The 12,321-nt window shown below is 43.5% G+C and overlaps 1 protein-coding gene across 1 annotated transcript in view; it reads right to left on the bottom strand.

The window, feature by feature from the left end:
• Positions 1-11,837, bottom strand: part of LOC124001123 (retinitis pigmentosa 1-like 1 protein) — an 18,466-nt gene extending 6,629 nt beyond the window's left edge. The window contains exons 1-3 of the mRNA XM_046307697.1: positions 11,566-11,837; positions 2,259-2,514; positions 1-21 (exon numbers count right to left, since the gene is read on the bottom strand). The exon at positions 1-21 is cut by the window's left edge and continues 152 nt beyond it. Of these exons, the coding sequence (XP_046163653.1) occupies positions 1-21; positions 2,259-2,495 (258 nt within the window). The 5' untranslated portion in view covers positions 2,496-2,514; positions 11,566-11,837. The remainder of the gene's footprint in view (positions 22-2,258; positions 2,515-11,565) is intronic.
• Positions 11,838-12,321: the final 484 nt, after the last annotated feature.

A 12,321-nucleotide genomic window follows, 5' to 3' on the forward strand; every position in this document is an offset into this window, starting at 1 on the left:
TACCCCAAAAGGCAAGGGCACCTACACACAGATACACGTTCAGAGGTTTAATGTGTGTGTGTGTAGTGTAGTGTACTGTGTGTGTGTGTGTGTGTGTGTGTGTGTGTGTGTGTGTGTGTGTGTGTGTGTGTGTGTGTGTGTGTGTGTGTGTGTGTGTGTGTGTGTGTGTGTGTGTGTGTGTGTGTGTGTGTGTGTGTGTGTGTATAGTGTACTGTGTGTGTGTGTGTGTGTGTGTATAGTGTACTGTGTGTGTGTGTGTGTGTGTGTAGTGTACTGTGTGTGTGTGTGTGTGTGTGTGTGTGTGTGTGTGTGTGTGTAGTGTACTGTACTGTACTGTGTGTGTGTGTGTGTGTGTAGTGTACTGTGTGTGTGTGTAGTGTACTGTGTGTGTGTGTGTGTGTGTGTGTGTGTGTGTGTGTGTGTGTGTGTGTGTGTGTGTGTGTGTGTGTGTGTGTGTGTGTGTGTGTGTGTAGTGTGGTGTAGTGTACTGTGTGTGTGTGTGTGTAGTGTACTGTGTGTGTGTGTAGTGTAGTGTAGTGTAGTGTACTGTGTGTGTGTGTGTAGTGTACTGTGTGTGTGTGTGTGTGTGTGTGTGTGTGTGTGTGTGTGTGTGTGTGTGTGTGTGTGTAGTGTACTGTGTGTGTGTGTGTGTGTGTGTGTGTGTGTGTGTGTGTGTGTGTGTGTGTGTGTGTGTGTGTGTGTGTGTGTGTGTGTGTGTGTAGTGTACTGTGTGTGTGTGTGTGTGTGTGTGTGTGTGTGTGTGTGTGTGTGTGTGTGTGTGTGTGTGTGTGTGTGTGTGTGTGTGTGTGTGTGTGTGTAGTGTACTGTGTGTGTGTGTGTGTGTGTAGTGTAGTGTAGTGTAGTGTAGTGTGTGTGTGTGTGTGGGTGTGTAGTGTACTGTGTGTGTGTGTGTGTGTGTGTGTGTGTAGTGTAGTGTAGTGTACGTGTGTGTGTGTGTGTGTGTGTAGTTTAGTGTGTGTGTGTGGTGTACTGTGTGTGTGTGTGTGTGTGGTGTACTGTGTGTGTGTGTGTGTGTGTGTGTGTGTGTGTGTGTGTGTGTGTGTGTGTGTGTGTGTGTGTGTGTGTGTGTGTACTGTGTGTGTGTGTGTGTGTGGTGTACTGTGTGTGTGTGTGTGTGTGTGTGTGTGTGTGTGTGTGTGTGTGTGTGTGTGTGTGTACTGTGTGTGTGTGTGCGTGTGTGTGGTGTGTGTGTGTGTGTGTGTGCGTGTGTGTGTGTGCTGTGTGTGTACTGTGTGTGTGTGTGTGTGTGTGTGTGTGTGTGTGTGTGTGTGTGTGTGTGTGTGTGTGTCTGTGTGTGTGTACTGTGCGTGTACTGTGTGTGTACTGTGCGTGTACTGTGCGTGTACTGTGCGTGTACTGTGCGTGTACTGTGCGTGTGGTGTGTGGTGTACTGTGTGTGTACTGTGTGTGTGCGTGTACTGTGTGTGCGTACTGTGTGCGTGTACTGTGTGCGTGTACTGTGTGCCTACTGTGTGCGTACTGTGTGCGGTGTACTGTGTGTGTGTGTGTACTGTGTGTGTGTGTGTGGTGTACTGTGTGTGTGTGTGTGTGGTGTACTGTGTGTGTGTGTGTGTGGTGTACTGTGTGTGTGTGTGTACTGTGTGTGTGTGTGTGTACTGTGTGTGTACTGTGTGTGTGTGTGTGTGTGTGTGTGTGTGTGTGTGTGTGTGTGTGTGTGTGTACTGTGTGTGTGTGTGTGTGTGTGTGTGTGTGTGTGTGTGTGTGTGTGTGGTGTGTGTGTGTGTGTGCGTGTACTGTGTGTGTGTGTGCGTGTACTGTGTGTGTGTGTGTGTGTGTGTGTGTGTGTGTGTGTGTGTGTGTGTGTGTGTGTGTGTGTGTGTGTGTGTGTGTGTGTGTGTGTGTGTGTGTGTGTGTGTGTGTGTGTGTGTACTGTGTGTGTGTGGTGTACTGTGTGTGTGTGTGTGTGTGTGTGTGTGGTGTACTGTGTGTGTACTGTGTGTGTACTGTGTGTGTACTGTGTGTGTGTGTGCGTGTACTGTGTGTGTACTGTGTGTGTACTGTGTGTGCGTGTACTGTGTGTGTACTGTGTGTGCGTGTACTGTGTGTGCGTGTACTGTGTGTGTACTGTGTGTGTACTGTGTGTGTACTGTGTGTGCGTGTGTGTACTGTGTGTGTACTGTGTGTGCGTGTACTGTGTGTGCGTGTACTGTGTGTGCGTGTACTGTGCGTGTACTGTGTGTGCATGTACTGTGCGTGTACTGTGTGTGTGTTCTGACCTTCTGCGACAGGTCGTCCAGTAGTGCGTCAAAGCATTTGAAGCTGCGTTTGTGGACGGCCATCTTCACACCTGCAAACTTATCGTCGCCTCTCTTGTAGAAGGTGATTCGCTTAGCTGGTGGTGCGGAGATCACATGGGAGAGGTGAGAGGCGGAGGGTGGAAGCAGGGGGAGGGGGGAGCCATCTTCAGACTGGGGCCCATGGGGGTCCCACAAACCTGCTGGAGCCGACTGCATGCTGCCCTCTCACATACACCTAGAGAGAACACACACACACGGGCCTGGGAATGAAAAACAGCAACCACCCAAATCCTGGATGTAGATAAGCTGTCCAGAGCACCTGACACAGAGCACCTGACACAGAGCACCTGACACAGAGCACCTGACACAGAGTAGATAACCTATACACATAACTGTGACTGGCTATGGATATGACTGAATGTATTCATGGTATAGACTGCCCATATCACTTAATGTTTGGGCGTAGCCCATGGCCGCCAATAGAGGACCACAATGGAAACAAGTCTTTTGAGTGTATCCTCTGCAATTTTTTGTATGTATCTGTTGCCTGGTGTGACATTTTTAGATCTTACAATTGTACAAATGAAATATTCTGCCACCAGATGATTGTTAATTAGTCTGAGCCTGGCCAATAGTTTAACACTTTAGAACTTATTGATGCATCACGACGGTACAAAACTCCCTATTTATGCTCTGAGGAACACAGACTCCTATAAAACATGGAAGGAACACAGACTCCTATAAAACATGAAAGGAACACAGACTCCTATAAAACATGGAAGGAACACAGACTCCTATAAAACATGAAAGGAACACAGACTCCTATAAAACATGAAAGGAACACAGACTCCTATAAAACATGGAAGGAACACAGACTCCTATAAAACATGGAAGGAACACAGACTCCTATAAAACATGAAAGGAACACAGACTCCTATAAAACATGAAAGGAACACAGACTCCTATAAAACATGGAAGGAACACAGACTCCTATAAAACATGAAAGGAACACAGACTCCTATAAAACATGAAAGGAACACAGACTCCTATAAAACATGAAAGGAACACAGACTCCTATAAAACATGAAAGGAACACAGAATCTATAAAACATGAGAAACATCACAGAATATAAAACATGAAAGGAACACAGAATCATATAAAACATGAAAGGAACACAGAATCCTATAAAACATGGAAGGAACACAGAACCAGGTATGTATCCTGGCTGAAGGTAACAAGGTAAAGAGGTAGGACAGCCCAGGCAGGCTATGTTTAAAGAAGTGTCTCTGTTGGTCGGACAATCCTATTTGGGACAGACTGTAAACAGGTAGCAGCACATGCTGAGATCAGCCCCACCTGCCCATAGCACATTACATAAAGCCTAATTACACAGGTCAAACATGCACGCACACACACACACACACACACACACACAAAATGTACTCTGTAACACAATATTTCCTACAAAATAATTCAAATAGGCATATAACATTATAATGTTTCCAAATAATTCCAAAATTAGCAGTACGTTAATTACCATAGTTTATGTTGTAGGAAACTATGGTAATTACCAATAATTGAAAAATGTCATCTATTTTCAATCAATTCACAATAAACAAAAAAAGCTATGAATTGAAAATGTTTTTGTTTCTTTTTCATTTTAGATTAAAATCACTTCCTGATTTGACTGTCTTCAATTAGAATTGACCCCAACCCTGGTAAGTACATGACGATTTGCAACCATTGATTGAGACTAATGCATTGAGATTAAACTAGCTACAGGCTGGCCAGACCGTCTGGTAGAACAGGTTGAGTGTGTTGGAGCACGGGGCTGGTACCACCAGGTGGTTGAGTGGGTTGGAGCACAGGGCTGGTACCACCAGGTGGTTGAGTGTGTTGGAGCATGATGCTGGCACCACCAGGTGGTTGAGTGGGTTGGAGCATGATGCTGGCACCACCAGGTGGTTGAGTGGGTTGGAGCATGATGCTGGCACCACCAGGTGGTTGAGTGTGTTGGAATATGATGCTGGCACCACCAGGTGTTTGAGTGGGTTGGAGCATGATGCTGGCACCACCAGGTGGTTGAGTGGGTTGGAGCATGATGCTGGTACCACCAGGTGGTTGAATGGGTTGGAGCATGATGCTGGTACCACCAGGTGTTTGAGTGGGTTGGAGCATGATGCTGGCACCACCAGGTGTTTGAGTGGGTTGGAGCATGATGCTGGTAGCACCAGGTGGTTGAGTGCGTTGGAGCATGATGCTGGTACCACCAGGTGTTTGAGTGGTTTGGAGCATGATGCTGGCACCACCAGGTGGTTGAGTGTGTTGGAGCATGATGCTGGCACTACCAGGGTTGTAGGTTTGAATCTCACATGTGCTGCATATTCAATACATCTGTTAACTGTAAGACACTGAGAAAAAAATAACATTCTATTGAATTAGACTTAAAGTGAAATATTCTGCTGTTTTAAAAAGGTCATTTCCATGTAAAAGGACCCATGAGCACCAACATGTGAAGTTCATAAGAGCATGTCAAATTGGGTTATACATTAAAATAAAGAGTCTATATTTTGTGGGGATTTTTAAAATTTATTTGACCTTTATTTAACTAGGCAAGTCAGTTTAAGACGGCCTACCGGGGAACAGTGGGTTAACTGCCTTGTTCAGGGGCAGAACAACAGATTTTTAACTTGTCAGCTCAGGGATGCAACCTTCCGGTTACTAGTCCAACGTTCTAACCACGAGGCGACCTGAATTTAAGGCACATAGAATTGTTTAACCATGTATCATCCTATAAAATGTTATAGGGTTTAAGTCTTTGATTTTTGGTGAAACAGATGGAAAACTGGTCTTAGAAAACATCTCCCAGAAACTGTCTTAAAACACGTTGAATGTTGTAAATGTTGAAGTAAAGACCCTCTGCCAACTAATATCAACACTTAGTTTTGGATAAACTAAACCTTTCTGTAAATGTAAGCCTTGGAATTATGTTTACCAAAGACCCACATACCTTTTTTCCAAATGTTATGATAATGAAAGTAACAAGTAAAACGTTTAAAGAGCTTTAAAGGGTTGAAAAGGGTCAGAAACCTTTTGGTAATTTTCCATGGGAAGTTAAGCGCTGGAATTTTGGGGAATTTTTCTTAAACTCATTTTATTTTTGCTTAAAACAGTGAACCTTTTTTTGTGAGATAAACAGTCCACATTACTACAATGTCTGAGCCCAGGACGACATGCTCTTTCTGGTAAGTTTTGATTACAATACTGGGTGGGGTGAATATATTTTATATTACATACATCATTTTTTGTTAACTAGTAAATAGTAGCATACAGCAAAGTGTGTTTAAATCTAACTTGTTAACAATTTCTGCTAGTTGCTACCATGTGGGTGTTAGCTTGATTGATCCTGCTAACTGGGGAGTGTTAGTTCACCAGTTTCCATACATGTTTAATTTTAAAACATTTATCTTACAAAGGAGTTGTTTAATCTAACTGCTTAACTATTTATCTGTACATGGAATTTTTTTTTTTTTTTTTACAAATGTTTCTCTAATCTTTATAGGAAAATGCCATCTGATGTGTGGAGACATGTTACTGGAGCTAATGTAGAAGGAAAAGCTGTGTACATTTGCAAATACTGTGCCAAATCATATGTGAAGAATGCAACAACAAGCAACCTCTAACAAAAGTCGCTCTACTTCTATTCGAGGTGAAAATTATGAATCTGACAGCTTATCGATAGCAACAGCTCATAGTCCTCTTGAAATTAGAAGTTTTTGTTTGACTCAATGGAGGAATGTAGTCAGAAAAATGCTGATGAATGTCTTGCTCGAGCTGTGTATGTAACTGTTCACCTCTGATGCTCACAGGCAATGTGTATTGTAAGAGATTTCTGAATGTTCTTCGCCCAGCATACACCCCTCCAACCAGATATGCTTTATCTACTCATTTGCTGGATGCAGAGTTCAACAGAGTTCAAGTGAAGGTCAAGCAAATCATAGAGAAAGAAGACTGTATCGAAATCATCTCCGATGGGTGGTCGAATGTTCATGGGCAAGGAATAATTAACTACATCATCTCCACCCCTAAACCAGGATTCTACAAGAGCACAGACAAGGAACAACAGACACACCGGGTCTCTACATTACAGATGAGCTGAAGGCAGTCATCAATGACCTTGGACCACAGAAGGTAGTCACACTGGTGACAGACAATGCTGTGAACATGAAGCCTGCTTGGTCTAAAGTGGAGGAGTTCCTACCCTCACATCACAACTATTGGCTGTGCTGCTCATGCATTGAATCTGCTCCTCAAGGACATCATGGAACTGATAACAATGGATACCCACTACAAGAGAGCCAAGGAAATGGTTAGGTATGTGAAGGGTCATCAAGTTATAGCAGCAATCTACTTCACCAAGCAAAGTGAGAAGAATAAGAGCACCACATTCACATTGAAGCTGCCCAGCAACACCCATTGGGGTGGTGTTGATATCATGTTTGACAGTCTCCTGGAGGGGAAGGAGTCTCTCCAAGAAATGGCCATATCACAGTCTGCCGATACGGACGGCCCCATCAAGAGGATCCTCCTGGATGATGTATTTTGGGAGAGAGTGGTAAGCAGCCCGAAGCCTATAGCAGTAGCCATTTCACAGATTGAGGAAGACAATGCAGTTCTGTCTGAAGTTCAGACTCTGCTTGCAGATGTAAGAGAAGAAATCTGTACTGCCTTACCCAATTCACTGTTGCTCCAAGCAGAGGAAACTGCAGTTCTGAAATACATCAAAAAGCGCAAAGACTTCTGCCTGAAGCCCATATACACAGCAGAGTACATGTTGGACCCCAAGTATGCTGGCAAGAGCATCCTGTCTGGTGCAGAGATCAACAAGGCCTATGGTGTCATCACTACCGTGTCTCACCACCTTGGCCTGGTTGAGGGCAAGGTTCTTGGCAGTCTGGTGAAGTCCACTTCCATGCAAGGCTTTAGGATGGAGATGCAATATGGCAGTCGTGCCAACATATCTCATCAGCCACCTGGTGGAAAGGACTTTGTGGGTCTGAGGCTCTTTCCCCTGTTGCCTTCATCATCCTCCAAATCCCACCAACATCTGCCGCCTCAGAGCGCAACTGGTCCTTGTTTGGGAACACACACACACACACCAAAGCACGCAACAGGCTGACCAATACAGGGGTTGAAACATTGGTGGCCATCCAGGCAAATTTGATGTCTTTTTGAGCCTGACAACGAGCTCTCCTTAACAAGGTTGGAAAGTGACAGTGAAGATGAGGCCTCAGAGTCTGATGTTCAAGAGGTGGACATTGAGGAGGTCCAGGGAGAAGACATGGAAACCTGAGAGGAAGACAACCAAAGCTTTAGTTTCTAGATTATCATTTTACAGATTTTTTGGGAGATGCGATGGATCATTGGGGATCATTCAATATTCCCTTTCTTTTGTTGTTCAGTGAAATCATCCCATGTGAAGAGTCAACTCATTTAATTAAAGTTCAATTTGTAACTAAATTGTTTAAGAATATATATATATATATATATATGTTGGACGGATTTAATCATTTTCAATTATGTCTACTTATGATAAGGTAAAAGGTTTATGTTTCTGTCTCCATTTAATATGGTAAATATATCCAATGCAAAAAACATCTACATTTAAATGGTATTAATATCATTAATTATATATGGGAATTAATTATATTATATTAATTAATATTAATTCCCACATATTCCCATTAATTCCCATATATTCCCGTAAATTAATTATTAAATTATTACATTTGGGGCGGCAGCGTAGCCTAGTGGTCAGAGCGTTGGACTAGTAACCGGAAGGTTGCAAGTTCGAATCCCCGAGCTGACAAGGTACAAATCTGTCGTTCTGCCCCTGAACAGGCAGTTAACCCACTGTTCCTAGGCTGTCATTGAAAATAAGAATTTGTTCTTAACTGACTTGCCTAGTTAAATAAAAGGTAAAATAAAATAAAAATTTCCCCAAAAAAATCAGTAACGGAATTTCTGCAATTTAATTGGCTACAATGGGAAATCTTAGTGGACACAAAGCACAGTTGGGTTCACGAGTTTGGACAGCACAGTAGAGTTCAATACAGTTTACAGCTGAGTAAACTAGAGTTGGGTACCTTATAATGTGCTGTATTGTACTGTGCTATATTTTACTGTACTTTATTCTACTGAACTCTACTGAACTCAACTCTACTGTGCTGAACTCTACTGTGCTGTGCTGAACTCTACTGTGCTGTGCTGAACTCTACTGTGCTGTGCTCCACTGTACTGTGCTGTACTGAGCTCTACTCTTGATAGTGTCACTGCTCTTGATAGTGTCACTGCTCTTGGTAGTGTCACTGCTCTTGGTAGTATCACTGCTCTTGGTAGTATCACTACTCTTGATAGTATCACTGCTCTTGGTAGTATCACTGCTCTTGGTAGTATCACTGCTCTTGATAGTATCACTGCTCTTGGTAGTATCACTGCTCTTGATAGTATCACTGCTCTTGGTAGTATCACTGCTCTTGGTAGTATCACTGCTCTTGATAGTATCACTGCTCTTGGTTTGAGGCCGATACGTAAAGCTTAATAAATAAAGAGCAGTGATACTAGTAAGAGCAGTGATACTAGTAAGAGCAGTGATACTAGTAAGAGCAGTGTGCGGGTTTCTTATTTTTTCTCATCTTATTCCTATTTGGAAGAGATTACTTTTCATATCCATAATTATGGATGTCTGTGTAGTACAGATCAGGGACTCATGATGAAAATCCTTCACTGGGTGTAAATCCACTTCATTTACTGTAGTTCAATAACCAAAATAAATAAATAATCCAAAGTCAATGTGTCATAGCTGACCCCCCTTTATTTCTGCAGACAAAGTTTAATCTTAATTCGGAGTACATACAGGGCATTCAGAAAGTATTCAGACTCCCTTGACTTTTTCCACATTTTGTTCCATTACAGCCTTATTCTGAAATCGATTCAATTGTTTTTTCCCTCATCAATCTACACACAATAACCCGATAATGACAAAGCAAAAAAACAGGTTTAAATCACATTTACATAAGTATTCAGACCTTTTACTCAGTAAAATCAAGGATCTCTTTGCTCCGTTCATCTTCCCCTCGATCCTGACTAGTCTCCCAGTCCCTGCAGCTGAAAAACATCCCTACAGCCTGATGCTGCCACCACCATGCTTCACCATAGGGATGGTGCCAGGTTTCCTCCAGACGTGACGCTTAGCATTCAGACCAAAGAGTTCAATCTTGGTTTCATCAGACCAGAGAATCTTGTTTCTCATGGTCTGAGAGTCCTTTAGGTGCCTTTTGGCAAACTCCAAGCGGGCTGTCATGTGCCTTTTACTGAGGAGTGGCTTCCGTCTGGCCACTCTAACACAAAGGCCTGATTGGTGGAGTGCTGCAGAGATGGTTGTCCTTCTGGAAGGTTCTCCCACTCTACCACGAAGGCCTGATTGGTGGAGCGCTGCAGAGGAACCGTCGAGCTTTGTCAGAGTGACCATCGGGCTCTTGGTCACATCCCTGACCAAGGCCCTTCTCCCCCGATTGTTCAGTTTCGCCAGGCGGCTAGCTCCAGGAAGAGTCTTGGTGGTTGCAAACTTCTTCAATTTAAGAATGATGGAGGCCACTGTGTTCTTGGGGAACTTCAATGCTGCAGAAATGTTTTGGCCTCGACACAATCCTGTCTCGGATCTCCACAGACAATTCCTTCGACCTCATGACTTGGTTTTTGCTCTGACATGCACCATCAACTGTGAGACCTTATATAGACAGGTGTGTGCCTTCCCAAATCATGTCCAATTAATTGAATTTACCACAGGTGGACTCCAATCAAGTTGAGATTTTTCTACAAGGATGATCAATGGAAACAGGATGCACCTGAGCTCAATTTCAAGCACCATAGCAAAGGGTCTGAATACTTAGGTAAATAAGGTATTTCTGTTTGTTATTTGTAATACATTTGCAAAAATTACAACTTTTTTCGCTGTGTCGTTATGAGGTATTGTGATGCCATTGTGGGGTATTGTGATGCCATTATGGGGTATTGTGATGCCATTATGGGGTATTGTGATGCCATTGTGGGGTATTGTGATGCCATTGTGGGGTATTGTGATGCCATTGTGGGGTATTGTGATGTCATTGTGGGGTATTGTGATGCCATTGTGGGGTATTGTGATGCCATTGTGGGGTATTGTGATGCCATTGTGGGGTATTGTGATGCCATTATGGGGTATTGTGATGCCATTGTGGGGTATTGTGATGCCATTGTGGGGTATTGTGTGTAGATTGATGAGGAAAACATGTAATTGAAAATCATTTTAGAATAAGGCTGTAACGTATTAAAATGTAGAAAAAGTGAAGGGGTCTGAATACTTTCTGAATGGAGATCTCTCCGAGGGAGATTCGACCGAAATTCTGTTACCAAACTTTGCATCTGCACAGTTCTTCCAGTAAATGTGTTTTAATTCTCAGTGTGAACTTATAAAAATAGTCCTTGTGCATAGAGCTGGTTTGTTAAATTGCACACACTGTCTCTCTCTCTGTCTCTCTCTACCATCACAGACTCCACATTATAGTTGCGTAGACAGAGGCATGCGGACAGGAACTGTGACTTTATGACAACAGACATCTTCTGCTCTATATTCAGTGGCCTGACAGGAACATAATGGAGCTGTCCCAGAATGGAACAATAAGGTGTACACTTTGTAGAGACTAGTTGGCCTAAACACGGCCTGGGGATTAATACCAACAGGGGAATCTTCTCATTTCCTCTGCTCAGCCTTTAATAGGTTACTTAATCCCACCTTTACCTGGAGTTACACAATCCTACACAGATAGACATGTAAACGCACCTGTTATTGTCTCTGAAACCGCGGAGTTAAACCCATCAGAGATGACCATCTATAGATATTTTCAGTGGTTATATAACTAAAAACATAAACAGGTATCACTGCAACAAAACACTACCTTCACATTCCACTGTCAAAGTCAGCAGAATAGATGGACCCAACAAGTGAATCTGAGACTACAATCAACTATCTACAGTAGTCATCTTCCATCACACACACACACACACACACACACACACACACACACACACACACACACACACACACACACACACACACACACACACACACACACACACACACACACACACACACACACACACACACACACACACACACACACACACACACACACACACACACACACACACACACTAGAGCCCCTAACTTCGAGACATTCTACTCACATAGTCAGGAAACATGATCCAATCAGATAGAAGCAGTTCGAGGTGAATTCCTTCAAACTGCTCTGCATCTGGCTCCCATACTGTACCAGTGTCCGTGTGTGAGAGTGTTTGAGCTAGCCGTGTCTACCTGTACCAGTGTCCGTGTGTGAGAGTGTTTGAGCTAGCCGTGTCTACCTGTACCAGTGTCCGTGTGTGAGAGTGTTTGAGCTAGCCGTGTCTACCGTCAGCCGTTAGTCCACACACACTGACACTGTGGTTAGCGCCTGCAACAGGTTCCAAACCCACTCCTGTAAGATGGCCGCTAGCTAATCAGACCTGGAGGGGAGGAGGAGGAGGAGGATAGAAAGCAAAGCCTCCTTAATCAGCTGAGATCTGGCAGAGTGATGGTGTTAGGGATAGGGTTAGGATAGGGATAGGGTTAGGATAGGGTTCGGGATAGGGTTAGGATAGGATAGGGTTAGGGTTAGGATAGGGTTAGGATAGGATAGGGTTAGGATTAGGGATAGGCTAGGGTAAGGGATAGGGTTAGGGTTAGGATAGCGTTAGAATAGGATAGGGTTAGGGTTAGAATAGGATAGGGTTAGGGTTCTATTTGAGTTAGGGTGAGCTCTATTTGAGTTAGGGTTACCCTCTATTTGAGTTAGGGTTACCCTCTATTTGAGTTAGGGTTAGCCTCTATTTGAGTTAGGGTTAGCCTCTATTTGAGTTAGGGTTAGCCTCTATTTGAGTTAGGGTTACCCTCTATTTGAGTTAGGG

This window comes from Oncorhynchus gorbuscha, linkage group LG17 (assembly GCF_021184085.1).
Source record: "Oncorhynchus gorbuscha isolate QuinsamMale2020 ecotype Even-year linkage group LG17, OgorEven_v1.0, whole genome shotgun sequence".
Taxonomy (NCBI): Eukaryota; Metazoa; Chordata; class Actinopteri; order Salmoniformes; family Salmonidae; genus Oncorhynchus; species Oncorhynchus gorbuscha.